The sequence below is a fragment of the Chaetura pelagica genome, unplaced genomic scaffold, assembly GCF_000747805.2.
Source record: "Chaetura pelagica isolate M959 unplaced genomic scaffold, ChaPel_1.0 scaffold344, whole genome shotgun sequence".
NCBI classification, from domain to species: domain Eukaryota; kingdom Metazoa; phylum Chordata; class Aves; order Apodiformes; family Apodidae; genus Chaetura; species Chaetura pelagica.
The window spans coordinates 8,747,009-8,773,128 of record NW_009953098.1 but is presented as its reverse complement, the minus strand read 5'-3'; the positions used below and the strand labels follow the sequence as shown (position 1 = coordinate 8,773,128).

The 26,120-nt window shown below is 42.6% G+C and overlaps 1 protein-coding gene across 1 annotated transcript in view; it reads left to right on the top strand.

Moving 5' to 3' along the window:
• TRPC5 (transient receptor potential cation channel, subfamily C, member 5) overlaps positions 1-21,117 on the top strand; it is a 62,083-nt gene extending 40,966 nt beyond the window's left edge. Inside the window, exons 6-10 of the mRNA XM_009997150.1 lie at positions 2,738-2,933; positions 18,052-18,258; positions 18,436-18,477; positions 20,015-20,104; positions 20,383-21,117. Coding sequence (XP_009995452.1) covers positions 2,738-2,933; positions 18,052-18,258; positions 18,436-18,477; positions 20,015-20,104; positions 20,383-21,117 — 1,270 coding nt within the window. The remainder of the gene's footprint in view (positions 1-2,737; positions 2,934-18,051; positions 18,259-18,435; positions 18,478-20,014; positions 20,105-20,382) is intronic.
• The last annotated feature ends 5,003 nt before the right edge of the window (positions 21,118-26,120 follow it).

Below are 26,120 nucleotides of genomic sequence, written 5' to 3'. Positions count from 1 at the left end.
AGCAGGAAAACAAAAAAAAGTCTTAAGAAGGTGTAATATCTTGGAAACGAGAAAAGATATAGAACCACTTAATAGAAAGTGTGCAGATCAGCTTAAATACAGACTACAGTTTCTCCCACCCTACCATTCAGTTGAAGCCCCCTGCTAAGGAGAATGTAGCACAGAAAGGAAATTGAGGGGGCTCAGCCTTTATGGTAGAGGTTTGTTTAAAACAAAATCGCAGTGGGAGGGGATCCATTAGGACTGAGGTCTCCTGGCAGGGGACAGAACGCTCTGCGGTTACTTTTTGTTTGAGACTTGCTTAAAAAATTTATTTAACGTGTTCTTAAAAGTTTAAATAGTCGTTATTAACACCCCCAGTACAAGCTGACATTTGGCCCTTGAGCAGATGCACAGCATGGGTGACTGGATAAGAATAAGCAACCTGCAAAACAGAAAATTATATTGTTGGGCAGGGGAGAACAAGCATGGCTGGAGTGAATTAAAAGTCAGAGCTGGTGTTACCTCAAGTTTGCTCATAGTTCATCCTAAAGAAAGAATACATGTACAAAGCTTTCAATCACTACCCTTTGATTCCTACCAGCATTTCTAGACAGTCACACAATAAGACCTGATTTTGTAGGGGAAGGAAAAGCAGGACGCCACTTGTGTTTGTACAGCTTGTTTCAAATGTGACACCTATTTACTGGTGCATTGTTTCCTATGGCTCCCAAAGGACAGCGTTAATATTTTCTTGGTGAGGAAATTTTCTGCATTGCAAACACATATCATGGAAAAGTAATATTCCTTTGTGACAGCAATGAGGTGAAGTCATGAATAATTCACAGATTTATGCTTTGGCCTCCCCATCCCTTAGAAAGCCAAGTGTCAACTGCTTAGGCAGACAATTGGAAAGTATGTTTATTGCTGTGGTTGTGGCAACTGAAGGAGGGAGAAGAGAGAGAGGAAGAGGAGGAAAGGCTGGGGGAGTTCATACCTTACTGCCTGCTGTGTCATTCTCACTGGAGGGTTTTGCTGACCCTGGGGCCTTTCCTCCAGGGACTGCAGGAGGCCAGGAGAATTCCTGTGGCAGAGGGGGCACTTGATGTCAATAAGCTGCCTTAGACAGTGGTGGAATTTTGAGATTTCTCCTGTTTGCTTAAGATCCACAATATACTTGGCAGGAGGAGATAGTCTCTCAATTGCATCTTCCAAAAACTATTTTTTAAAAGCTGCTTCTCTGCAGTACGGTGAGCCCCACTGGAAACACTCACTGTGAAAAGAGATTGTGGCTCTGGCCTGTCACTGAACACCAAGGAAAGACTAACTAAGCTTTACTTCTATGCAAAGTTGCAGAAAGCACTTGCTGCCTTTCAAGGGGGACTGTGTGTCCATAGGTAAATATATTCACCATAGCCTGGGCCCAGAATATACTCCTGGTTAATACTGTGAATGCAGAGCAATGCACTGATCACTTCTAAGAATTATTACAGTTTCATGACAGGAATCTGTCTCCTCAGAGCTTACAGCCTAATCAGGACATTTACTGCTAATAGTTAAAATAAGTTAAAAGATAGCTAGCACTCCACCATTTTTAGTAGAGAAATGCTTAGCATTCTTTCGTTGATCCTTATTTTACCACCTCACTTATTTAATAAATCTAACAAACAGCCTAACTTTGGGGAGAAAGGATTTGGCTTTAAGTCTTAAAATTTTGGCCAATGAGAAACATAAAAGATACATCCACAAAATACAAAGAAACTAAATTCCCACATAAAGTATGGGATGTACATGTGGAACAGATGCAGAGGGAAGACAGGAAAACAGATTCCTGGTATGTCAAGTGAAGTATCTGAATTATTTCTAGTAGGAGCATTTGAAAATATCTACTAACCTCATGCCAAAATGGAAACTCTCAAACAGGCATATAAATGTCACTTTTTGATGATATAAATGGCATCTTTTGGAAAGCCAAAACAAAGATGCCCAAACAGAGCAATTATTTAGATTGCTGATTATGTATTTGACGTGGTTGTGAAAGGTCACTTGTCTCTGGCTGAAGCAAATAGAGACCTGGGATGATCTCATAAGCTGTAAAGCACAGTGAGGTCAGGTCTAGTTCATCTGTGGAAGGAAGACTTCAAAAGAAGAAAACCTCTAGAGCTGAATTAATGCAATGACTCTTTTTTCATCTGAGTCATTACCAATCTACTGTTGCAGCATGCTGTGAAGGTCAGTGCACCGTTGTGGGTGGGAGCTGCTGCACAAACGAGCTGTAGGGACCAGCATTTTTGGCCACGTGCACTTCTTCTCAAGCAGGGCCTTAGGACCCTGGCCTGGCTCACTTGCAGCACAGAAGCTGCAAGGTCTCAGCCAGTATTAGAGCAAAAGATGCAAGTGGATGTCATTTCACATACCTCCTACCTTGTGGTGCCTCGTAGTCGTACTTGATGATGGGTTTCCTGAACATTTAGTCTGCAGACATGTTCATGATGCAGGCAGGGATTAATTGGAGCTCTTGGACAGGTAGCAGAGTTTGTTGATGTGACACAGCTTTCACATACACCGGCCAGTGGGGCAGAGTGCAGACTGCCTGCCAGAGAGAATAAACAGGTGTACTGAGCAGCTGCCCTGTCCCAGGCAGGTGTCCCAGGCTCCTGATGTCTCTGTGTTCCCCACCTGAATGCTGCCTGAACCAGGCACTGTTTTCCATTCCCCAGAGTCAGGTAGCCAAGTAAAAATCTGGTGTTATTTGCAGACTTTTTGAGACCCTCCAGTCCCTCTTCTGGTCTGTGTTCGGCCTGCTGAATCTCTACGTCACCAACGTGAAAGCCAGACACGAGTTCACAGAATTTGTTGGGGCCACTATGTTTGGGACCTACAATGTCATCTCTCTTGTTGTGCTGCTGAACATGCTCATAGCTATGATGAACAACTCCTACCAGCTCATTGCCGTAAGTTATCTCATTTTCTCTTTTCACTTTTTCTCCACGTGCTTCATCTGTTTGGCTTACAGAACTGTGTGGATGCTGGAGACTGCTGCCCCCAGTTTTTGACAGCAGGTAGTTGGGATTTCTGTTCACTAGCCTGAATCATGCTTGTGGAGGAGGTTTTGCTCTGTTTGTAATGCTTCTTAGCTGGAAAAGGCTTATCAGCTGTCATCTGCCCTTGTCTTCTCCTGTAGAGTAACCTCACTGATCACCTTGCCATTAGCAGCTGATTTACTTTGTAGCAGAGAGGGTATATAAAGAGAAGCCTTCCCACTGCTTCCTGATGTTTAGTTTTAACTTGGGTGAGGGTGTTGTTTGGGTTATTTTCCCCTCTGTCCTATTACTGTTTTCTCATTTGAAACCGTGTCTGTCAGGAGCCCAATCCTGTAATTTCTTACTCCACAGTCTTCCCACTGAAATGAGATCATTTGCATCTGTAAGACCAGCCAGGCTCCTGCCAGCTGACCCATAATCTCAGATTCCTGAGTAGCCTCATCAGTTCGGGATGGATCTGAGCTGAGGCAGCTCAGGGCTGCTCACTGGCTGCAGAGCCAGTTTAAAACTTTTTATCTTCATGTGGATGTTCAAAACTGGTCTCTCTACTGTAATCTCATTCTGTGTACCTAAAAAACTCTGTACATTGATGATTAAATTTGTCAACAGATTGCAAACTAAGGCAGTATGGCTCTGCATTGTAAAGCTCTTCTGGTGAACAGAAACAGTACAGAAGGCAGCTAAATCTTGTGTGGACAGTACTCAGGTTAAAACAGTGGACAATTACTTTCTAGTTCTGACACCTAACATGAGAGGTTTAGAAACAGTGAGGTGATGAGGTGTTCCATCATCTGCAAACAGAAACAGGAGTTAGGGAAGTGATTTGTGTCCTCAGATGGTCACTCAGAAGTACATGCTGAGACAAGACTTGTTTCTCTGCTGTGGATGACTCTTGGATTTACTCTAGAAGATGAAGGATAAAATAGGAAACAAACAAAAAACAAACACCAAAAAACCAAGAGTACCAGCTGTCCTACTAGTTCCATTCCCAACCTCCTGGACAAATCACTGGGGAAATGTATGGGTGAGCTCCTTTCTTGGCCAAAGCATACAGAGGAGAGCATTGACTTACCTGCTTGAACAGGTTCCACAACTGCTGTTCATCATCTACTAATTCAAGTGGCTCCTAAATTTTGCTACCTGCTCAAACTAAGCACAGGCCCCTCAAACTGGTGATACTTTTGGACATCTGATCTTTATCACGTTAAAAAGTATGAGAAAAACTAGACCACTGACCTTCCAAATGAGCAGAAAAGCAGCTTATCACAAAGGCATTTATCAGTCTGTGTCAACGCTTTAAGAGTTTCTCTTTGTTCAGTGCTACTCCTCACATTCCAGGGAGACTGAGTTGAGGGGCAGAAAACAAAGATAGTCTCCTTGGACATTTTCTCCCATTCCCCTTCCTTTATTATTATCAAATAGGCTTGTCACTAACACAAAGCCCAAACCTAAGACTGAAATAAGAAAAGCAGCATTTGCTATTGACTGGGGTACAACCACTCATCATTCTTTTCCCTGAATAATTTAAGTGATGAGATGCCACATTACAAAAAAAACCCCACATGCCTTAGAGAGACCCATCATAACACTTAACTGAAGTGAATGGTCCAGAGCACACTGTTTTAATAATGTTTTTTTGTATATGGAGCTGTTTGGAACAGTGAATTGCTCCATCAGAAAGGGATGCTTGAGAAAGACCTGAGGATAAAGGACTGAACTCACCAGATAACCTAGGCAACACAGACAGTTCAGCGTGCAGCATGAGCCTTCTGCTCAGAAGAGTGTCAGTGAAGATGATACAGGATAGTTGTCACTTCAGCTGTCATACTGCAATTGCTACTGAGAGCAGTGAGGTTTCTTGGGAAGACAAAGAGGCAGTCGCTTCCAGTCTCCTCTCATGCGGTACATGCAGCTTAGTTTTTGAAGCTAATATTTGTGCATGCTCACAGCATTCTCTCAGGGATAAGTTTTCTTCATGTGTCTTCTAATGGCAAACATCAATTAATCTCTTCCCTGAAGAAAACAACTCATTAATAAATGTTGAGCTTTGCAACTGTGGGTAATTTTTAACCTCCTATAATCAAGTCTACCCCTTTCTGAATCACTGTAGACTGGTTGCTAGACTGGGCATTTTCTCCTCCAGGTTTTTATGTGACATTGAATACTCATGGCATGACAGCATTCCATGGGGGAGAGGAGGGAAAAGTACCAAGAAGCCCTTGGAGTGGGGTGCAGATTTTATTCTCCATAACATTTGTAGGAAATCTTGTGCCATGTGCACATCTCTGCAGAGAAATAAAATGAGCTAGTCATCAGGGATGAGAGTGCATCTCTGTTTGTTGATTTCCCTGCAGTGGAGTGATCAGGACATCTTAATTAATTTCACTTGTTAATGAGCCAGTGACACTGCTGCAATGCAAACAGTCTCTCTCCCCCCCTTTCTTCCACGGATAAATGTGTTAATGCATTTGTAGCAGTTATTCTTCAGGTTAGCTTTTCTCCACTGCCTCATCTAGACATTCATTTCTGCTATGAGGTTAGAGAAAGGAGACTAAGCTGCTCATTCTTTGCTCTTCTTTGTGTCTCCCCAGTATGGGGGTGAGGGCTGGATAGTTAACTGAGCACACTGCAGGCATACACAGCATGAAACCAAAGGCTATCTGTGGAAGACACGGCAAGGCAAGCAAAGAGTAAAACCTCCACACAGCTTTGAGTGATTCCTAACTCAGACAAGGAAGAATTTTTCTGCCATAACTTTGTTCTGTTTTGGTTTGGTTTTTTTACTAAGCTATTTCAGACTTCAATAAAGAGATTTTTCTAGGGGTATCCTGAGGCAGTTTCAATATTGATTTTTTCATACAGCTCATTTTTCTCTTTTGGCAAACCATTGTCAAGAGCTGCTTTATGGGAGACACTATGTTTCACCAACAAAGCAAACAAAATCCAAATGCACACCAATATTTCCACAGGCTTGGCACTGCTTCAGCAGGTGAAGTTCAGAATGTTCTATACAAGCAGCACAAAATGCAACTGTCACTGCCAGGTCTCTCAAAACCTTCCCAGACGTGACAGAAATGCCATCACGTGATGAATAGAAGAGGAATACGTCATGATGATGAGAGGAAGGACAATGTTAGAGTAGCCAGGTGGCTCCATCATTCATAAGTGGCAGAAAGTAACCGAGTGGGTAATGAGGACACTGTGTGAGAGGCCATTTCTCACAGGATTGCCACTTGACTGCATCTTAAAAATTAAACCACAGAGGAATATAAAGATTTTTCAGCTCCCTATTACATTGTTTCCAAGATGACTTTGGATTTCCCCCAAGTATCCAACTTCTCTTGATCTACAAAGAACAAGAGTAACTCTAATTCTCTGCACCAAATGAACTCCTGCAGCACCATGGCAGTAATTACTACCCAGTTTAATTCACAACAGCAGCAGAAAATCTCTTCCCCACTGGGATCTATGACCCTTAGGACTGTCAAAAAAATGTTACACCTCTGCTGCTTGCATGACCTGCACTGTTATTAGGTGATTTTTCTAAGGAAGAATTTTATGAAGCAATAAACTTACTCAGTATGGCTAGTCCCTGCATGTGGTGAGTTTTGGGGTAGTAGATTGACACCCTGTAGCAGTAAGGCCAGCTCCAAAACCTGTACTCCAATCTAAGCTAACGTAAAGCATCAGGAAGCATTCATCTCACAAGCCCCATTTCAGAACCATTTTTTTGAATTTCTTCAATTTTCTGTGTTTGTTTTTTTTATCTCTGTCATATGGCAGGAAATGAAATTATGATCTTGTTATATTCTTGTTGCCAATATGAGCTGGGATTAATGTCTCTTGAAGCTTTTTATGGTGTAGCAAACAACTAGGCTCTAGAAAGGAGATTAAATGGCTCTTCTTTGGTGTGCTGGCTGAATTGAATGTCACTGTGCCCCAGTTTTATGGCCCTCAGTGACTCCAGCTGACCAACAAACACATCCTGCTGGTCACTGCCCATATGCAGATCCCTTGTTCTGGGTGCAGGTAATACACTCAAGTCTTTTCTTCATTCTACAGTGCAACTGTAATTACCCAAATCTCAATTACCACATTCCCAAAACTCATCTGTGTCCTCAGTAAGAATTAATTGAAATTGCAAATTCTCCTGAACTTACTTGGTGCCTTTTGTGACATTTGGAACTGCAGATTTCTGTTACCTTTTCCCATGGACTGTGACAGGTATGAACAAATGCCAGACTCCTGGGTAGCTGTAGCACATCTTTAGAGGAGTGGGATTGATTCCCAGGGCTGGCTGATCTCTCTGGAGCTTGCGACTGGGTGTCGGGGGGCTCCCAGCAGATTTTTATTTGAAAGTGAAGGGAGATGGTTTGCAGCAGTGGTGTGTGTAATGCTACCATACAGTGAGAGGCCTGTGTGTGAAATTAGCCCTGGAGCCTCACTCTAGGCTGGCAGGGAGCTTAATTACTTTTTGTTAGCAAGCTGAAGTATTCATTTGAAGGTGTAGAACTGTTTGTCTTTTTGTTGGCTTTGGTCTAATTACATATAACCCATGGACTTGAATCAAGTTGTTAAGATTCATCTGGTGTTTGCAGAGCCTCTAAATGGAAGCACTCGATGTGCTCTGACTTTACATGCTGCATCTTTCTTCTGTTAGACCAGACAAAGCTAATTCTGCATCCCAGGGCCCAATCCTGCAAACCCCTGCTCATAGGACTATTGTCAGCAAGATCAGGTTAATCCTTTATTTTGTTTTTAATCTTTGAAAGCCCAGATGTTTATCTGACCCTGTGTACCACCATGGCTAAACCACTCCAGGGCTTATTCAGAGGAGCTGGAACATTACACTTAAGTGAAAAAGATGAGCTTGCAATCTGTAGATGACCCCTGTCTGATTTAAAATATTAGAGGGGATTTGCTGGCATTTGTATGGGTGGGTTCTGCGTTTTTTTGGCATAGTTAACAAGCCAGTGCCACACATGACAGGTCAATAATTCTCTGCCCATTGCGTGCAAAGCAGCACAGCGAGATTTGCTCTTGCTACATGATAGAAGTTGAGGTATCCAGATGGGACTGCAGTGGTTGCAGCCCCCTGCGTTATCCCATCTTTTATTTAAGCATGACAAGCTCAATTAGCATTATCCTGTACTTCTGCATCAAGGGGACTTTTGTTAAAAAGAGAAGAACAAAAGTGAAAGATAAAGGAGAAATAATACTGAGGGAAAAACAGTGAAAGCCTAAAAGGAATTTATCTGGGAAGAGCTGATACTGTGCAATGTGAACAGCTATATTAAGAATCCTCCAAAACGTGACTGTTTAGATGCCAGTGCTTCACAGATTGTCTTTTCAACCCACTGCAATCTAGCAGATAAGCTGATACTGATTATATAGGTGGAACAGGATACATACAACTCCATCCAATTAAACTGGAAGATGTCTAATAGAGTCACAGAATCATAGAATGTCTTGGATTGGAAGGGACCTCTAAAGGTCATCTAGTCCAACCTCCCGACAACAAGCAGGGACATCTCCAACTAGAACAGATTGCTCAGAGCCCCATCAAGTCTGACCTTGAATGTCTCCAGGGATGGAGCCTCCACCACCTCTCTAGGCAACCCATTCCAGTGAACCACCACCAAATAACTTTTTACTAACGTCCAACCTAAATCTACCATTTTCTAGCTTGAAACCACGTCAAAGGCCTTAATAACCCGTGTTAGGTGAAATGCTGTGCTGTGCCTCCTCAGCTGCATTTCAGTTCTCTGCTCTGCAGACCCTGTGTTCAGGGGAAGAACAGGAGCTTTTCATCTCCTGAAGCCCTGCTATCTGCACAACTCAAGATTCACTTACAGACTTGAGTGATCCCATCCATTTATAATGAATGGTTCCCTTTCCTTTGGCTCAAGGACATACTTAAACGATCAGGATGTTTAGCTAGGCTTTTTCATTTTTGAGCAATTTTTCAATTTTTGGCAGTTAAGCTCATGCACTGCATTTAAGTGACTCTACAAGCAGGGTGACTTACACCCACTTCAGGCACCCACTTCTTCCAGTAGCACTATGACCTTTACAGACGCAATAAAAGACAGTCCAGCTCCACTCCTTCTCTGAGGAAAGGCAGCTTATAACCAGCCCTAAAAGTGAAATACTAAAGAATTTGATATATGGTTTCATTACTTAACTATGGAAGTTTGGGAATGATCATTTTATTATTTTGGTTACTCGAGGAAGGGATAAAAGGGCTGTGTATAAAAGGTTGTGAAGCCTAAATACTTACAGTGAGGCTCAGAGCTTTGATTAAGGGAAATTCCAACAACACAGCAAAACAGTTCCAAGGGTCAGACCAGTAATGAATTTACTGAGTTACTACCTTTCTGGTCATGAAGACGATGCGAGGGCTGGAGCAGCTCTTCTACAAAGACAGGCTGAGAGAGTTGGGGTTGTTCAGCCTGAAGAAGACAAGGCTCCCAGGAGACTTCATAGCAGCCTTCCACTACCTGAAGGGGCTACAGGAAAGCTGGGAAGGGGCTTTTTACAAGGGCTTGTAGTGAAAGGGCAAGGGGTAATGGATTAAATGGAAGAGGGGAGATTTAGGTTAGACATTACGAAGAAATTCTTTAGTGTGATGGTGGTGAGACACTGGCCCAGGTTGCCCAGGGAAGCTGTGGAAGCCTCATCCCTGGAAGTGTTCAAGACCAGGTTGGATGGGGCTTGGAGCAACCTGGTCTAGTGGGAGGTGTCCCTGTCCATGCAAGAGGGTTGGAATTAGATGATCTTTGAAGTCCCTTCCAACTCAAAACCATTCTATGATTCTAGTAAACAGTTTTGTAGCATCAAGAGTCAGTGGCAGACCATCAAATGTTATCTGTACTTATTGATAATCAGAGCTCAGATCTAAAAGTTACCAACAGCCTTAAATAAGATGTTAAACAAACTGTTAAAACTGTAAATACCTTTGTCGCAGCTTACATCCCTTTTCCCAGCAGAAATCACATCCTTACAATGGCACAGACTGGATCCTGAGACCCAAAATTCACATGTGGATCCAAACTGGAATTGTTCTTCTCTGTACTAATTTATCTTGGAAAAAAAAACCAAACAAGAAATAAATAGAGGGGTACAGAGAAGTACCTCATTTCCCAGCTATTCATTTCAAGTAATTTCTTCTTCCTTGGAAGAGTCAAATCCCAGGCCAGCTGGCTATACAGAACAAAATCAAATATAATACTCTGAAAATAGTGGAAGTAGAAATGAAAGTAGAAATCAAGAGAAAATTTTCAGGTTTGTTTTTCTGCTGGTTGTTTGATGCCATGGTGCTAACACAGTGATCAACACTCAAGCACTTCAGGTTAGACGTACCTTCTCAGCCCACTATTTTTCTGTGGGCACATGTGCACTACTTGGTTGTGACCTGACTGGAGGTAGTTAACATGATCAGTACAGATGCACTTTTATCTCTGACTTTCAGCATGAAAAGAGTCTCTTACCAGGCCATGATACAGGGAGAATGGATGGCAGGAAGAACAAAGTCTTGGTGGGTTCTTCCTCCTTGTTCCTGCTGAGGCTTTTTTAGAAAACTATTTTTCTGTGTGACCTTCCTACTGCTCTGATTTATTTGAGTATTAAAATAAAAATTGAATTTTGTTGGAATATGACTGAAAAAAAAAAAAAAGGTGTAATTGAAAACATTTAACTGCATTCCTGTGTGAGGTGACCCTGCTCTGGCAGGGGGACTGGACTAGCTGATCTTTCAAGGTCCCTTCCAACCCCTAGGATTCTGTGATTAAAACCAGCACAATCCCCAGTTCTCTGTGTTTTCTCAAATATAATATTCCCTGGCCTTCTCATTAGCTATTGTTGTTTCCATCCACTGTGCTGGTGGAAGATGAAAGGTAATTGATATATATAACCTAAATACATTCTGGAATGTAGTGCATTGCAAGCTAAATTTTTAATTATTAATATATTCTGCACATGGAAGATATAAATAGCAGAGTTGCTAAAGCATGCATTTTCCAAGTACAAACAAACTGATTCCCCAGAGCTGGGAAAATCAGCTATCACCTCCATCTGTATGGAGGCCTGTTCTGAGGAACGATGGCTGGTGCAAGAGCTCATGTGCTCTGGTGTCATTCATGAGGGAATGTCCTTGTGTATACTGAAGCCATTAGTGGTTTTCTTTTCCATTGCAACCAGTGACCTACTCCATCCCATAACTTCCAAGCCTCTTTGGCTGTGGAGCCCTTTATCCATCTTATAAAATGGAGTTTCTGTGCTATCCATCCTGCTGACACTGAACTGACCATTCCCTTGTTCTGTTTGAAATGATGAACCTCAGACACTGTAAAAATAAGGAAGCTCTTCCTAACTTCTTCTGTTAACAGTGCGTTCTTTTATGGGCTATACCATGACTGGGATCTTCATCCAGCTTTCAAGTTTTTAATGCTCACAATCCCATTAATGGCTTATCTGAAATGTCTGCTGGGCAAAAATTTAGATTATGGTTGTTGGGTTTTTTTCCTTTGTGCTCTGTATGATTTCCTCACCTAAAGGTCTTGCTGCCTTTTACCAAATAAGGATAGCTCTTCTCTGAACTCAAGTCTTCAACTCTATCCTGGCCCAAGAATTTACTTTTCTTGTATCCCAGTGCTGGTGTTTATTTCTGAGTATTCCTTCAGAAGCTGCCTATGCTTCATGAGCATCCTCATCTGTGCTGGGGCCAGAAGACACCCCACGTTCCTGCCTGAGCTGCTCTCTCCACACCACACGCCCTGCGCCCTCACCCGTTTGCCTGCCCTGCATGCCCATAGTTTGCTTTGCAGCTCTCTGGGCATCTTTTCTCTCACATGTGGGTGCTCCTTCACTTTATATCTCTGCCCCGGGCTTGTTCTCCCCAGGGCATTGCCACACATGTGGCTGGTGTGGGGCTGCTGCAGCTTCCCTGGTGTGAATGTCTGGTTATTGGTCAGGACTCCACTTGCTCCTTTTTTTCCTGTGTGGTTTGTGCTAGACATCACTTTGATCTCCTCTCTGGCTGCCTCACTCACCAACTCTTCTAATTGCTTTTTCTAATACTAGATTGTCCTCCTTTCATAGTTCTTGTATTGTTTTTGAGATTGATCCTATTAAGATCTTACCCTTCAGTATGTTATTCCCAGCTTTGAAAGCTAAGTTATTTGTTGGCAGCTGCAGCTGAATTACCTATGCATTAATTGCCTTTGTAGGTCCCTGATTTTTCTCATAGCCTTTTTTTTTTTTCTATGACATATTTTTCTTTGGAAAATATTAAACATCATTTACGTCAAACAGCCTGCGTAGATTTTTGCTGCTTGTTTCTCTGAGCTTGTCATTAAACCCCCAAGCTCTGCTGATGTTATTACCAGTTTGCTCAACACGTAGCAAAATTAACAGCTTAGAAACTGCGCAAGAGTTGCCTGTGTTGGCTTCTGTCAAGATTAACTTTCTCCTGACCCTTTTTCTGCAATGCTTTCTGTTCAGGGCACACAAGAGTATATTTCTTGTGCTAGCCTGCTTGAAAGCCATTGCTGATAGATTTTTCTGTGCCGTTTCCTGCTCTGGGCTTAGCAAAGAGACACGTGAGATAGAAATACACTAAATAGAGTTTAATGACTTTTCCCACACTTTGCAGCACAGCTAATTACACTGCAAAACACCTTTGAAATTCCTGTGCCTCTCAGGCAGCAAGATCCCCTTATTCAATGGGCTGCAAATAAGGTATGTCAGCCGATACCTTTCAAAGGTGAAAACCATGTCTTCTTCCTTCCTAGAGGAAAGTACTACACCTTGTGTGCTTCCTGATCTTGTGGGTCTGCTACTGGCATCTCCTGGGAGAGCAGCAGAGAGCAGTCCTGCTACTCCTGATGCAGAAATCTTGCCAGCTTCTGCCAGCATTCCAAGCACAACTAGAAAGTTTCCCATACCTACTTCTGAGGCACTCAGCCACGGCTGGACAGCCTGGTCCTGAGAGCAGTGTCACAATCACAGTCTGACAGGCAGCAGCCCTATTTCCAGCTTAGTCCACTCTCTGTTATATAATAAAACACAAGAACAGCACACACAGCCCTTTTTGTGCCAGCTAAGAAGACACTAGATATCTTTATACATTATTCTTTCCACATGGGCATGGGGAAGATTTGCATCTCAGAAACACTTCTTAGAGGAAGGGGCAGAAGCCCTTGTGTCCCTCTGTGTAGATCAGAGGATCTTAAGTAACTGATTAACTTCTGATGGTTTTGCAGTGGAAAGTTTGCAGATCTGAGTGCCTGACTGCTGAGCATTACCATCATCTCAGCCTTATGTTTTTCCTGAGTTCTTGTACCATGGCTTTACACCAGCCTCATCCAGAGCTAACCTTAGTGTGTACTAGTAGTGTGCAGATCACTACTGGAATCTTTATCAGCCCTGAGCTAAGGTAAGCTCAGGACTACCCCAGTGCTTTCACGAATGCTGCCTCAAGAGTCATGAGATCAGGCTCCCACGGCCTGATTTCCCCACAGGCTTCCCATGGGACAGCCCCCTTCTTCAGCTCCTATGTGCTAACTTACAAGTTATTCTCCTCTGTCAGCCTTCCAGCAAAAAGGGAGTTGATACACTAAACACATGAAGAGGTTGAGGACCTCGAGGCTGCTGTGGTGTCACCCATCTCAAACAGAGAACAGGAGCAGTCTCCCATTGCTGGGGCAGTGCCAGAATGCTCTAAACCATATGGCAAAAGCAAGGGGATGGTGATGGAAATCTTTATAGAACACATTTCACAAAATGTAAAAAACACATTTCCTACACAGAGATAAAGATGGAGAGTAATGTTTGAATTATCCTGGATAATTAGCGTAGCAGGTAATTATTTAAAACCTGGCACATCTGTGAATACATCACTTTAACTGAATTAAAAAATCCTCACAACTGCTACAGTAAAATGGCTTCAGCCATCCCACGGGGAAATCTCTATGGGAGATTAATTCTTACTTCAAATGGCAGAGACTTGAAAGAGGATTATGTGGCCATTTTAACATATTCGTATTGTGATAGTAAGTGATACAGGGTTTTTTTCTCACAGAGAAGCCAAATGCTGTTTTCTTTGAGTTCATGTGTTCTTTGAGCTTGAAGGCTCAGCCTTTTAAGAAGTAAAATCTTTTATAGTTGAAATGATGAGCAGTGTTTAAAAGAAAATGGTGACAAAAACAAGACAGCCACAGAAGCTTAAAGAGTGGATGGTGAAATCCAAACTTGGATTTAAACTCCTAAAGCAACAAGGTCACATTTGCAAAGCTAGTGGATATGTTTTTTAGCTTATCCTAAGGGTTACCAAAAATTTGTCAGCTGAACAAGGGAAGAACTCTCAGGTTGGATTCACACTGTATTGATGTTCAGGAGCTTGCTTTGAGTGTTCTCCTACATGCAATCTTTGCCACAGCTTTGAAGCAAAGCAGGCTCAGGCTCAGGCCGCTCTCAAAAATGTAATTCTTTCCCAGTTGCCTGCAGTCACTGGGTAGATGCACCAAAAAGCTGAAGGCCATCTGGTGGTCCACTGGGCCACGTCCACAGCAATGACTGATGTTAACTCTCAAGTGCTTCAGGTTTCAATTGGGTATCAAAGATTGCTGCAGCATGATACTCTCAGCACTCAACAGAAGAGGGAGTAGGAAAGAGATTATTGTGTGTGCAGCTTTCACTGCTTAGGGCACTGAAGAGAGCTCTAACCAAGAAAGTGGCAGTTTACTGGTGTGCAAAGGCATTATCAGTAAAATTGAAATGTCTCTTTGCTATGTATTTCCAACACAAAACTGCTGCCAGGAGCTCCCATCTGATTAGCTCAGGTTCTCAAAACATAAAGGTGAATAATTGAGACAGGCTTAGTTTGTAAACCCTCGTGGATCCACAGCAGCAGAAAAGCCAAAGAAAAGATACTTTGAGTTTTGTACAGAGGATCTGTCTTTTAAGAGAGGTTAAAGTGCACTTATTGAATGAAAGTGCACAGGAAGACACACAGGTGGGGCTGAAGCCAGCATCCACCAGACTCAGCCACAGGCACATTTAGCTCAACAGGGATTTGTTCAGACCAACAACAAAACTTCTCCAGTGAGAAACCTGGCTTAGTTCCACAGTGCTGCCTTGCCCCTCCATTCAGCCCCCAGTCAAGCCCATGCAGTCCCCATAAGCAATTTTTAAATGAAAGAACAAAGAAAGCCCCCAAAACACAAAATGTGCAGAAAAACTTTCATAACCCCTTTCCTACTTCCTTTCCCAGAAACTAACTGCAGGCACCAAGCTATAGATTTACCTTCTCCTCCTCTACAAACAGCATCCAGCATCCGCTGCTAAATCACCTCTGCCCAGGACATGGCCTTTTTATGATGTGCTGAAGGAACTTGCTGCCACCACACCTGATCCCACTCCACCATAGACCTTGGACCTTTGATGGACCTATGTGGAAGAGAAGGGTGGATTAAAAACCTTTTCCAAATTACCCTCTCCAAAATACCTTCTCCCTTCTGACTCCTCAATAGGATATTTACACCTGCTTGTGTATTGACAAAGAACTGAACATTATACAACTATCCAAGAGGCTTTGCACTCTCCTTCAGCTCCTGCCTTACCCTAAACTCTCCAGTAGCCCCAGACAGTGGTACCAGTGCTGCCAGGTAGAACTTGCCTACCCAAAGAAAGGTTTACTCACAGCAGGACTAGACTCAAGCAGCTATTCCTCTACAAAATGCCTTAGATACTTGAACCAGCAATCATAGAATCCTCAGATGACTTGGGCTGGAATGCACCTCTTGTTTGCAGCCTTTCAAGAATCATCTACCATTGTTTTTTCCTGGCATGTCCAAGTGGAGCACTGAAAGCTGCAGCTCAGGTCCCTTCTCTAACAATTGGGATTTGATCTCCTGCCTTCCCAGCAGGCAGCACGCCCTCCCCTCTGGCTCACCTGGCCTGTAGTGCCATTTCTTCTGAAGACTGTTTCAACTGAAGTTGCCCAGACCAGGAAATGTTCAGGTAGAACGATGGGCACGAGTCATCCTTTAGGATTGAGCAAGGAGCAGCCAGCCCTGCTTCTGGAAGAAACTGAGATGGTTCTGCCTTTAACCGTGAGCAGTTCTTAGGCAGTTGTCCTGTGGGCTGGATGTGGAGCTCAGAGTCAGCTGAGAAGTCAGCAGCTCCATGGCACCAGGTTGTGCTGCTCTCTTCTAGCTCTGCTGAGCTTGATGCAGCCTGCAGGTAGAGACAAAGAAAGAAATAATAAGTAGCTGTGTTTTTTTTCTTTTGTTTGGTAGCAATTATTTCTACTGTTGCGAACTGCGTTTTTTACTACCCAGAACTGCACTTCTAGCAGCACCAGCCTCTAATACTTCATGGTGATGCTGCAATTTCCCTGTTTATGGGGTGAGGAAAAATGCTGCTCTGAGTCTACTTTCAGCCTGAAACCAGCTCCTTCAGGAAGCTGGCAGGGAATAGTAGTGTTCTGGGCTGACTCAGACCATCTGCAGAGACTAATATGCTCCTGGGCCACTGAGGCGGCTGTTTTAAATCAAGAGCTGCACGTAATTTGAATACACTACTAAAATGGAGGTCAGCTGCACCTTCCTGACAAAATGTGAGCATATTTTACCCATGTCAGAGCACTGGAGTGTAGCCAGAAAGCCAGTGTCATAATTTTTTGGGCATTATGTTCAGCCATATTTTATTAAACTCCCTGTCCTACACTTCACTGCTTGTTTCTAAGAGCTGCTGCACTGCAGCCCAGCATCCCTCATGCAAGAAGGCTACTTGTTCCAACCTGGTTGAAATCTCTTTGGAAACTTAAAATCTTGGCATTGTCCTTTTCTCTTACCTTGCACTGCTACTTAGCCTGGATAATCACAGCTTTAGTTTAATGTCATGTCAGATACTGTTAATGTAACTGCTGAACAGCTAAAATGTCAAAACCATCAGCTTAGCACTATACTCTGCAATGATAACAATACACAAATTTACCATTTAAATTCAGTATACTATTGTAAGCTCTGTTCAGCACTGCTTGGCTTCAAACTATTTTTTTGTCTAATATCAGAATTTCCACAGAACAGAAAACTGTGGCAGTTTTTAACTTTAACACTAGTACAAAGCAACATGAAATCTGTTTTGAATAGCTGCAGTATCTTTCTGAATCCCAGCTGTAGGTAGACGTGCCTGGCCTGGTGTTGAAGGGAATATACAATCTGTTACTAGGCAGAACAGCCTGTCAACTCCAAGGAGTAGGTGGCAAGTAGCTTGGACTGGGGATCACCATTCTGCAGTTTGTGTGGTCAGTGTCTTGCACAGGCTCAGTGTTCCTTTCCTGGTGACTGTGTGCCTATCTATGCAGTCGTGATGCTATTAACTTTCCACCTTTACTTTGATGGGATGAAAAACACGAGAGCACAGCAAGCTAGTACAGTGATAAATGAAAAAAACAAACAACCAAACAGTAAAACCTCTCCTGTTTTGTGTAAGGATAACACAGAGGCAAGGTTTAAAATATGGCACCCATAAAATGTGTCACTTCCTCCTAAGAGCTGAATTAATGGATGCTATAAAAAACAATCAAATAAAAAAAACACTATAAAGGATCTTTTTCCAGGGAAGAATGTGACAATTCATTGGATTTGGACACGATAAACAACTGTTTGTGATAATAAAAGTGCTAGCAAAAGGCAAAATAAGAAATTTGTTTTCTTGCTTCTTGTACTGGAGAACTAATAAGCACAACCTCTAAAGGATGAAGCCAGGCTTTATCCTCGGAAATTCTTTTTGCTGGATATTGCTATCATCTCATTTCTCAGAGGTTGGCGTTTTACCTCTAGCTGCATTTTCACGCTGATCTTTTTTAAGTACATCCCCAGCAAGGGAGGTGGAAGAAGCGATGCTGCTTTGTCCACAGCTGGAGAAATCCTATATTGCTCACACGTCACCTCCTCAGCTGCAGGCACTATGCTCCAGGAAAGCCTGCCTGAAGTTGCTAATAGTCTCTTTCCTTCTCTTATAGGACCATGCAGATATTGAGTGGAAGTTTGCACGGACGAAGCTCTGGATGAGTTACTTTGATGAAGGCGCCACTCTGCCCCCTCCTTTTAACATTGTCCCAAGTCCCAAATCATTCTGGTACCTTTGCAAGTGGATTCACAACCATTTGTGCCCAGGCAATGACTCTGACAATGAACAGAAGAGGCATGAAAACCTCAAAACATTCACAGTAAGGAGCTGCATAGTTTTATACTGTATTTTTGGGTGTGCTTGTGCATGTTCAGGATCGCAAGGGCCACTGCTCCTGGTGCAGGAGAAGGTTGATGGACCATATCTTGCTAAGAACCTTCAGGAGCTCTAAAGAGAGGACTAAACAGGTAACAGATCCGTGCCTTTCTCTTTCCAGGAACGACACGCTGACAACCTGATTCAGAATCAACATTACCAGGTAAACTCTGGAGCAGATAAAAGTTTTTACTTGCTGTTTCTTCTTTCTGCTTATTTTCTAATACCTTAGTTCTTGCTTGCTTTTAGAATATATTTTGATAAGTATAAGTCCCCTAAGAGGATTTTGCTTATCATGGATTAAAACATTTCCCCATTAGAGGGAGGATGGTTCAGTAAATCACTCCAGCCTTTCACGCTTTCTGAAGCAATGGAAAACTTGCCATGCATAGGATTGGCTGCTGAAGCCAAAGGTGACATCCCTATTGCCATCAGAGGGACCAGGCTGTCACTTCATCCTGTTGCTGCAGCATTTTTGCACAGTCCTGAATTGTTCCTCTTCTCTTTTTTGTAAAGCTTCACTACCTCAAACAGTGGTTGTGATTTTCTTTTGTTTTGGACTGCTCAGGAAGGAGGAATAATTCCTTTGTTGAGTTTTGCTGGTTTTGTTTACTCTCAGCTTGCCTATCATCAAGTACTCATTAAAGTCAACCTACAGAATTATTAAAGTGTATTAAAAACACCAGCTTCAGTACAGTGTGATGTATTACACCAGCATGCTGGAAGTAAAAAGAATTATCCAGAATGTTAGGTGGTACTTTAGGCTATACTGTCAAATACCATTATTAATTTGTCTTGCTGAAGATGAAGAGTATTTTTTACCTGAAGTAAATGTTTAATGTAATTAATCACCTTTGACCACAGACATTTGGTACTTCCTGACTTCACAGCACAGCTTACAGGCACCAACAATGGGACATCTTAAAAATCCTCCCAGTAAAACCTTGATGCAGAGACCATTTTCATGCTTGGTGTTCCTCACACTTGTTATCCCTCTTTATGAAACGAGGGAAACGAAGGGCAGGGTTGGAGAAGTATTTTACTTATATAGAGATGAACCTCTGTGGTATGCTGGCTGGCACAGATAAATGTACAAACATAGAGTTTGCTTATGTAAACCCAGCAGAGAGGTACAGAAACACACAACAAAATGCATCTCATCCTACCAGAAATCTGTATGGTAACAAACAGCCCCAGTAACAAACAAGCAAGAGGCCTTAGAGGAGTCTTGAGGGTGTGATTCAGTGCTTCCTGGCTGTTCTTCAGGTTAGATGTTGTCAACATTCCCTCCTTGGCTTTCAAATACTTGATAAACAATCTTCCAACAGCAAGGTTGGCCTACCAGGGTACGCAGCATATACACAAGATTGGCAATCTTAAAAATCTGCAGCAGCCTTGATTAAAGGGCTTCAGGAGAGATAAGAACATCAAGAATTTTTTTTCAGTGACTTTTACATGTACAAACAAGTACAAATCACCTGCTTGCCGTAGCTGACAACTGAGCATTCAAGATGGAAGGTATACAACCTTTCCAAAGGTTTCTTCTGTTTAACAGAAACTGTTCTGTTTCTAATGGCAAGTGATTTTCTTTTTAGACAGCAGAGTCAGGAGAACCACTGTAGGTAAGAACACTGAAATGCAGTTTAGAACAGTTTGGTCTGAGCCAGCAGTTCAATCACTTGTATCATTTCCTATTCCAGGAAGTGATAAGAAGTCTTGTGAAAAGATATGTTGCAGCAATGATAAGAACTTCCAAAACCAATGAAGGTTTAACTGAAGAAAATTTCAAGGTAACTTTTTTTTTGGGGGTGGAGGGCGTGCAGGGAATGTGGTAGGTGGGCAGAGGGGCTTGGTCAAGCAGGCTGGTCCCACAAAGAGCTTGCCAGGTCTCCAGTTCTCAGGATTACTAGTATGTTTTTTTGGTGTGCCACTGACTAATGAAAATGTATGTGGCATTCTTGCTAAGTGTGATTTGGTATCAGCCATTTGTATAACTCTGAACGTTCCCAAGGGAACATGATCATTCATTCATGTCACAGAAAGTGACTAATTTCTCCTCTTGCCCTAGGAATTAAAACAGGACATCTCAAGTTTTCGTTATGAAGTTCTTGACCTCTTAGGAAATAGGAAGCCCCAGAGGAGAAGTTATTCTACCAGCAGCACAGAGGTGTCCCAAAAGGATGAAACAAATGAGGATGGTGCTGGAGAAAAACCCAAAACCAAGAGCGTGTCTTTCAATGTAGCCAACAAAAAAAAGGACTTCAATGTATCTGCTCTAATTAAAACTATGTCTGGGATCAACATGGTGGAAGAGCAACCAAAAAGCAATGGGATCAGTAAGCGATCCTTTGTCCGAAATGGAAACAGAGTTCAGAGACTTTCCAGCTCCAAGAAGGAGTCCTTTAAGAGACTAGGCCTGCTTTTCTCCAAGATGAACGGACATGTACCTGAACCAAATTCAGAACCCATGTACACTATTTCAGATGGAATTATTCAGCCACACTACATGTGGAAAGATATTAAATATTCTCAGATTGATAAAGAGAGAGAAGAGAATTGTTCCAAAAGTGAAATTAACCTCAATGAGGTGGGCTACAGTGGGAACACAAGACTTACAGGACAGAGCAAGGAGTGCCCTGTGGTTTGTACCAGCTCCCTTCACTGTGCTTCCAGTATTTGTTCCTCTAATTCTAAACTTATAGACTCATCAGAGGATGTGTTTGATTCATGGGGAGAGGCTTGTGACTTGTTTATAAACCAGTGGAAAGATGGGCAGGAGGATCATGTTACAACTCGGCTATAAGTAAAACTATCAAACACCCGCTGGAAAAGGTAGCCAGTTATTTGTGATGGTTTGCTCTCATCTGATCCAGCATTACTATTTCCTTTCTCTCCACAGGTGAAAAAAGTGTGTAATTACTTATGTTAGCCTGTTTTATAGCCATCTGCACCTTTTTTTAATTTACTTTTTTTTTTTTTTTTACACTCAAACACTAAAAAGTTTTACTATTTATAAGGTCACTGTAAACCACAGGAATCCCCCTTTGGATGCTTTCCCAGTCTTCAAACCCCACAGACTTCAGACACACAGGTGGCCAAGTCAAGGATGTCTCCAGTGCCCCCCTTTGTCATTCCCCTGCTCCTGGGTTATCACTGCTGCTCCCAGCACTGTCCGCTCTGCATCCTGCTCTATCCTCCTCCTCAACACACCCAGATGGTGAGCAGTGACTCCACAGGAGGCTGAGAATCACATTTAAAGTCTTTTGAGGAAGAGTTTCAGGTTGTAACTGGCTTTTGTTTTCTTTAAGCAATATGACCTCTGATTCTTTTGGTTGTGTGTGTGGTTTTGTTTGTTATATTAATATTGTAGATTGTTAGTGATCAAGAGACCGCTTTCATGATCCAGCTAGAACATGTAATGATTTGCTTATTTACCTAATTCCTGTAAGAAATTCCCCCTGTAGGGAGCAGAGCAACCTTCCAGTTAGGCTGAGAGTGGAAGCCAGGACCTTCCTAGCACCTTCTAAATGGATTAATCGACCCAAACCCAGCTGTAGCTGCTTGAAACACAAATCTGAGTGTGGTTCTTACATTCACAATGGGCTGAACTAAAACCCAACCCTGGGCCTTGCTCTTACACCCCACCCCTCAAGATGTCCGTTTATTGAAATTCCTAATCTTACTTCACTGCTGCACTCAATTTTTGCTGCCTCTCTGGTGGATGCCAGGCTTCTGGAAGAAAACCATCCTCCTAGTGTACAACAAGTGCTAAGAGACCTCACCTTCCCTGGTCCTGTGAGCTGCATTTCTGAAAAAGCAATGGAAGCTCAAACTGCATCTGGCAGCCTGGAAAGTCTCTGCAGTTCCTTTTGTAAGATGCAACAAAAAAAGTGCAGCAGTAGCTGTCATTTTTTTTTTTCCCCAGTTCTGGTAGTGTCTGGACAGGGCCTGTCAATGTCACTGCTTTTGTCTGAAGGAGCATCAGAGAAGGGGGTAAGACAACCCCAGCCCCAGCAGGGGCAAAGTGGTTGAACTCAACAGTGGTTGGTTTGTGGTTTTTCTTTAAAAATGTGATACTTGAACTTTCTTCTACAGTGTTGCTAAGAAACAGATGATGGGCACTTATTTAACATCACTTCAGAGCTGTTATTTGTCAGCTGCTTTCCTGAAGGAAGCAAGTCCTGACCAGGAGCTCAGAAATGGCCTTCCTGTCTGATAGAGCTGTGCTCCTGCAGTCATACTTAAGGCTCTGTTTCCAGGAGAGGGTACACAAGCAGGAGCATATCCCAAGGGTGGTTGCCAAAAATCACCTCTTCAGTGAACTGGGTTGTTAATTCCTTTTGTAAAAGCATAATGCCGGAAAATCTACACCTCTCACTGGCATTGGTCAAATTTTAACAGCAAGGGGCAGGCACAGCTCTCATGGCAGGATGGAGGGTCAGGAGGAGGGGGATTAGTCTCTACAGGAGTCCCCACAGAAGAGATGCTGGGATGCCTGCAGTTGGATACTCTGCCCAACTTCTAAACTTGGCTCCCTCATCAAGAAAAAACACCTTGTCAGGCATTACTGGAAGGCTGTGATGGAGCACACCTACATCAGAGAGAGAAATGCCAATGATACAGCCAGTTCCTGTAGGAGAGTTGCAGATGCCAACACACTGAACTGATGGGAAGTTTTCAATACCTCACGGTGGAAGCCATGGCTCTAGGCCAGCTCTAATATCAAGAAAAATGAGCAACCAGGAGCAGAGACTCAAAAATGTTTCTGCATTCCTTGCTTATAAATTACACTGGTCCTGTTACCAGCATGCAGTATAAAGCCCAAAATATTTAAGCCTCTAGATGTGTTAGTTAAGGCAAAGTGAAAAGCTTTTTTGTATTAACAGATTCTAGACCTCCATACTAATTGCAGTGTTATAGTTGTCTTTGAAAACCATATCTCCTCTTCATTTATGAAAAGCTAAGCACACTGACATTGGCACTACACAAGGAGACCTGCAGAACTGAGGGTCAGAAGCAGATTGCTGATTATTCATGAAGAAATCCAGTACCTCAGTCTTTTAAGGGAGAAATCCATCAATACACAGGAGCTGCAGTCAGAACCAACTGAAAGCAATCATCAGAGCAGCTTACAATAAAAGCCCTACAGTTTAATAAACCAAATGTGAACATTTTTCTGGAGAGATGAACATTTAGCAAGAGCTGCTACAGGGGGATGAAGAAAAAGGTTTGAATCATTTTATGCCTCACCTAACCACACTGCAGTTTATGAACTCTGTTTGACATGGGGCCAGCAGATCTTTATAGTATTTCCTGTCTAGCAAGTAAGAATGGAAATAATTCAAGTATAGTTATACAGATTACATCAATTGAATTTGAGACTGGGACAGATGCAAGGTTCAAATCCTCAGACAGCAGAAAGGCTTTTAACTTTGCCAGGAAAGCAAGTGCACTGCTGCTGGTGATGATTATATTGTGTCATTCAAATGCAGCACTGCATTAACAGGTACAAATAATGAAGTGCAATTAACTCTGCAGCGGTCTCCCCAAAACAGGTAAAAATGACACTGGGCAGTACAAATCCCTTCTGTGCAAACTGTGTGAGTCATGTTTCCCCACCAACTCCTGAAAGGGCAGGGGTAGGAACTTCCACCTGGGAATGGCATGATGGATAATGCAGTCTGCAGAAATCTCATGTTACACTAAAGGCAAGAGTCACAAGGCTGCTTGGCTGGGGCTCCCCTGGGCTTTGTTTCATGACTCAGATACTTCCCAGCTCCCAGCTATGAGCTAGTTTGAGCTGACTTTGGAATTTAACACAAATATTTGCTTTGGCTGTGATTAATACATATGTCCAGGAGCTTGCAAAACTGTCAGATTGGTCCCCAAGAGGCAAAATTCTATTTGACTGCATCTATGCATCCCCTTCAATAGCAATAGACTGTCTAGCAGCTGGTGAATTATTATTGCTCAAAAACAGTTGCTTCATGGGAGGGAAATTAAAATATCTTGTGAAAAATACTTTTGATAAAGAAACCTGTGGTTTTTTTAATTCACTTGCAGTCACAGTATTTGGGATCTCACTAGTATTTTTCCATTTTCAATTGCTCTAATAGAAAACATGTTTTAGTGCTAGTTATTGTTTCTGTCAAAGAAGTGCATTACCCCTGTGCTGTCTGTGCAGGCCACCAAGGTAGGAACTGACAGGACACTTGGAGGAGTTAAAAGTTTTCCTTGGCTCGGGCTCAGGATGCACAGCTGTGCTAGAGCTGGCACACACCCAGCCTTTATTCTGGGGCTTCAATAATAATCCTTATGCATATGCAAGAAATTTGGAATTAGGAATAGAGATGTCATCCACCTGCCTTTTCTTTGTATTTCTTGCTCTTGAAATTGCTTTATTTCTCACCTCCCATTCTCAGCTTCATTTTCACCTAGCTTTTTAAAGCAGCATACCTACAAATGATGACCAATATTTGTTAAGTAGTTAACAAATAACATCCAGGGTTAAAAATATCAAATAGAGCAATGTGTTTGTACTCAGGTCAGAGATTAAAGAAGTTGTTTCAGAAGCAAGAAATTAACTGACAAATCTCTGCAGATAATTTGGATATTTGCATTTGTATATTATTAACTTACTGGTATATATGTAAATACTCCAGTATTTGTAGCTATGGTCCCTCCAGAGGAAGCATGCACAGCAGCTAGAGCACAGGATTAGAGGACAGGACTACGGAGGGCTGGTCCCAGCTCTGCCACTGACTCACCTGTGACCTTGGGCAAGTCACTTCACCTGTAATGCCTCAGTTTCCCCATCTGTAAAATAGGGATAATAATACTTACCTACCTCGCAGGGGGGGTTAGTTCATTATTTATAAGCACTTTCGGATCTTCAAATTAAAGGCGCTATATACAGTAAGTAGTTAATATTTGTAGCAGTAGTATGTACTTCTTATTTTCTTACAATTAATTCAGGTTAGGATTTAACTGTACGTCCGTTAAGATAGTTTTCCATTTAGAAAACTAGCATGGTTTCCCAAAAAGGGAATTCAGGGGGCTTCTGCAGCAGAGAGCAGAAGCAGCACACCCTGGAAGTCTAAACTCTTAACACCCTTGCTTTTGTGATTTATGTCTCATCCTTAATGTCACCTTATAGTATTTGTGTTTCATACTTTTTTTGATGGTACATGCAACATAATTTTAGCAGAAACAGCCACTGTAAATATTAAAAAGTATTTAAACAAATATATTAATGCATAAATATAAGACCTTACCTTTTAAAGAGGTTACAATTGGTTGATGCAGACTTCTCAGCATGGAGAGGTTCCATAGGCAGCCCAGCGCTGACGCACGCACACATGGCAGAATATTGGAGAAGGGCTATGGGAAAAAGTTACCACATGTCATCCACTCCTTCCAATTCCCTTTTCCCCCATCACTGGCAAGGGCAAGTCACACAGGTAACAAGGTCTCACAGGAGGGTGTGCAATGGACTGGAGTAAAGGGAGGCTGTGGTGAGAGCAAAATCTACCTGCTGCCCGTTTAGCCCCAGGAAGCAGAAGCAGGATCAGGCAGCTCCCAGACACGCACCTTAGGCAGCGCTGTCCCGGACACGATGGCTCCTGGAGGAACCTCGTGTTCCTACCTCCAGTGCCCTGTGAGGGGGCTCTTTGCCCTAACTTCTCTGTAGATACAATTTCTTCTTCTTCAGTGCATACTGAGAATAAAGGCCTCTGGTTTGAGTGACAGGATCTCCAAGACTTGACTTGCATAGAAAGGGAACAATGAGCATTCTGAGCTCCCTTC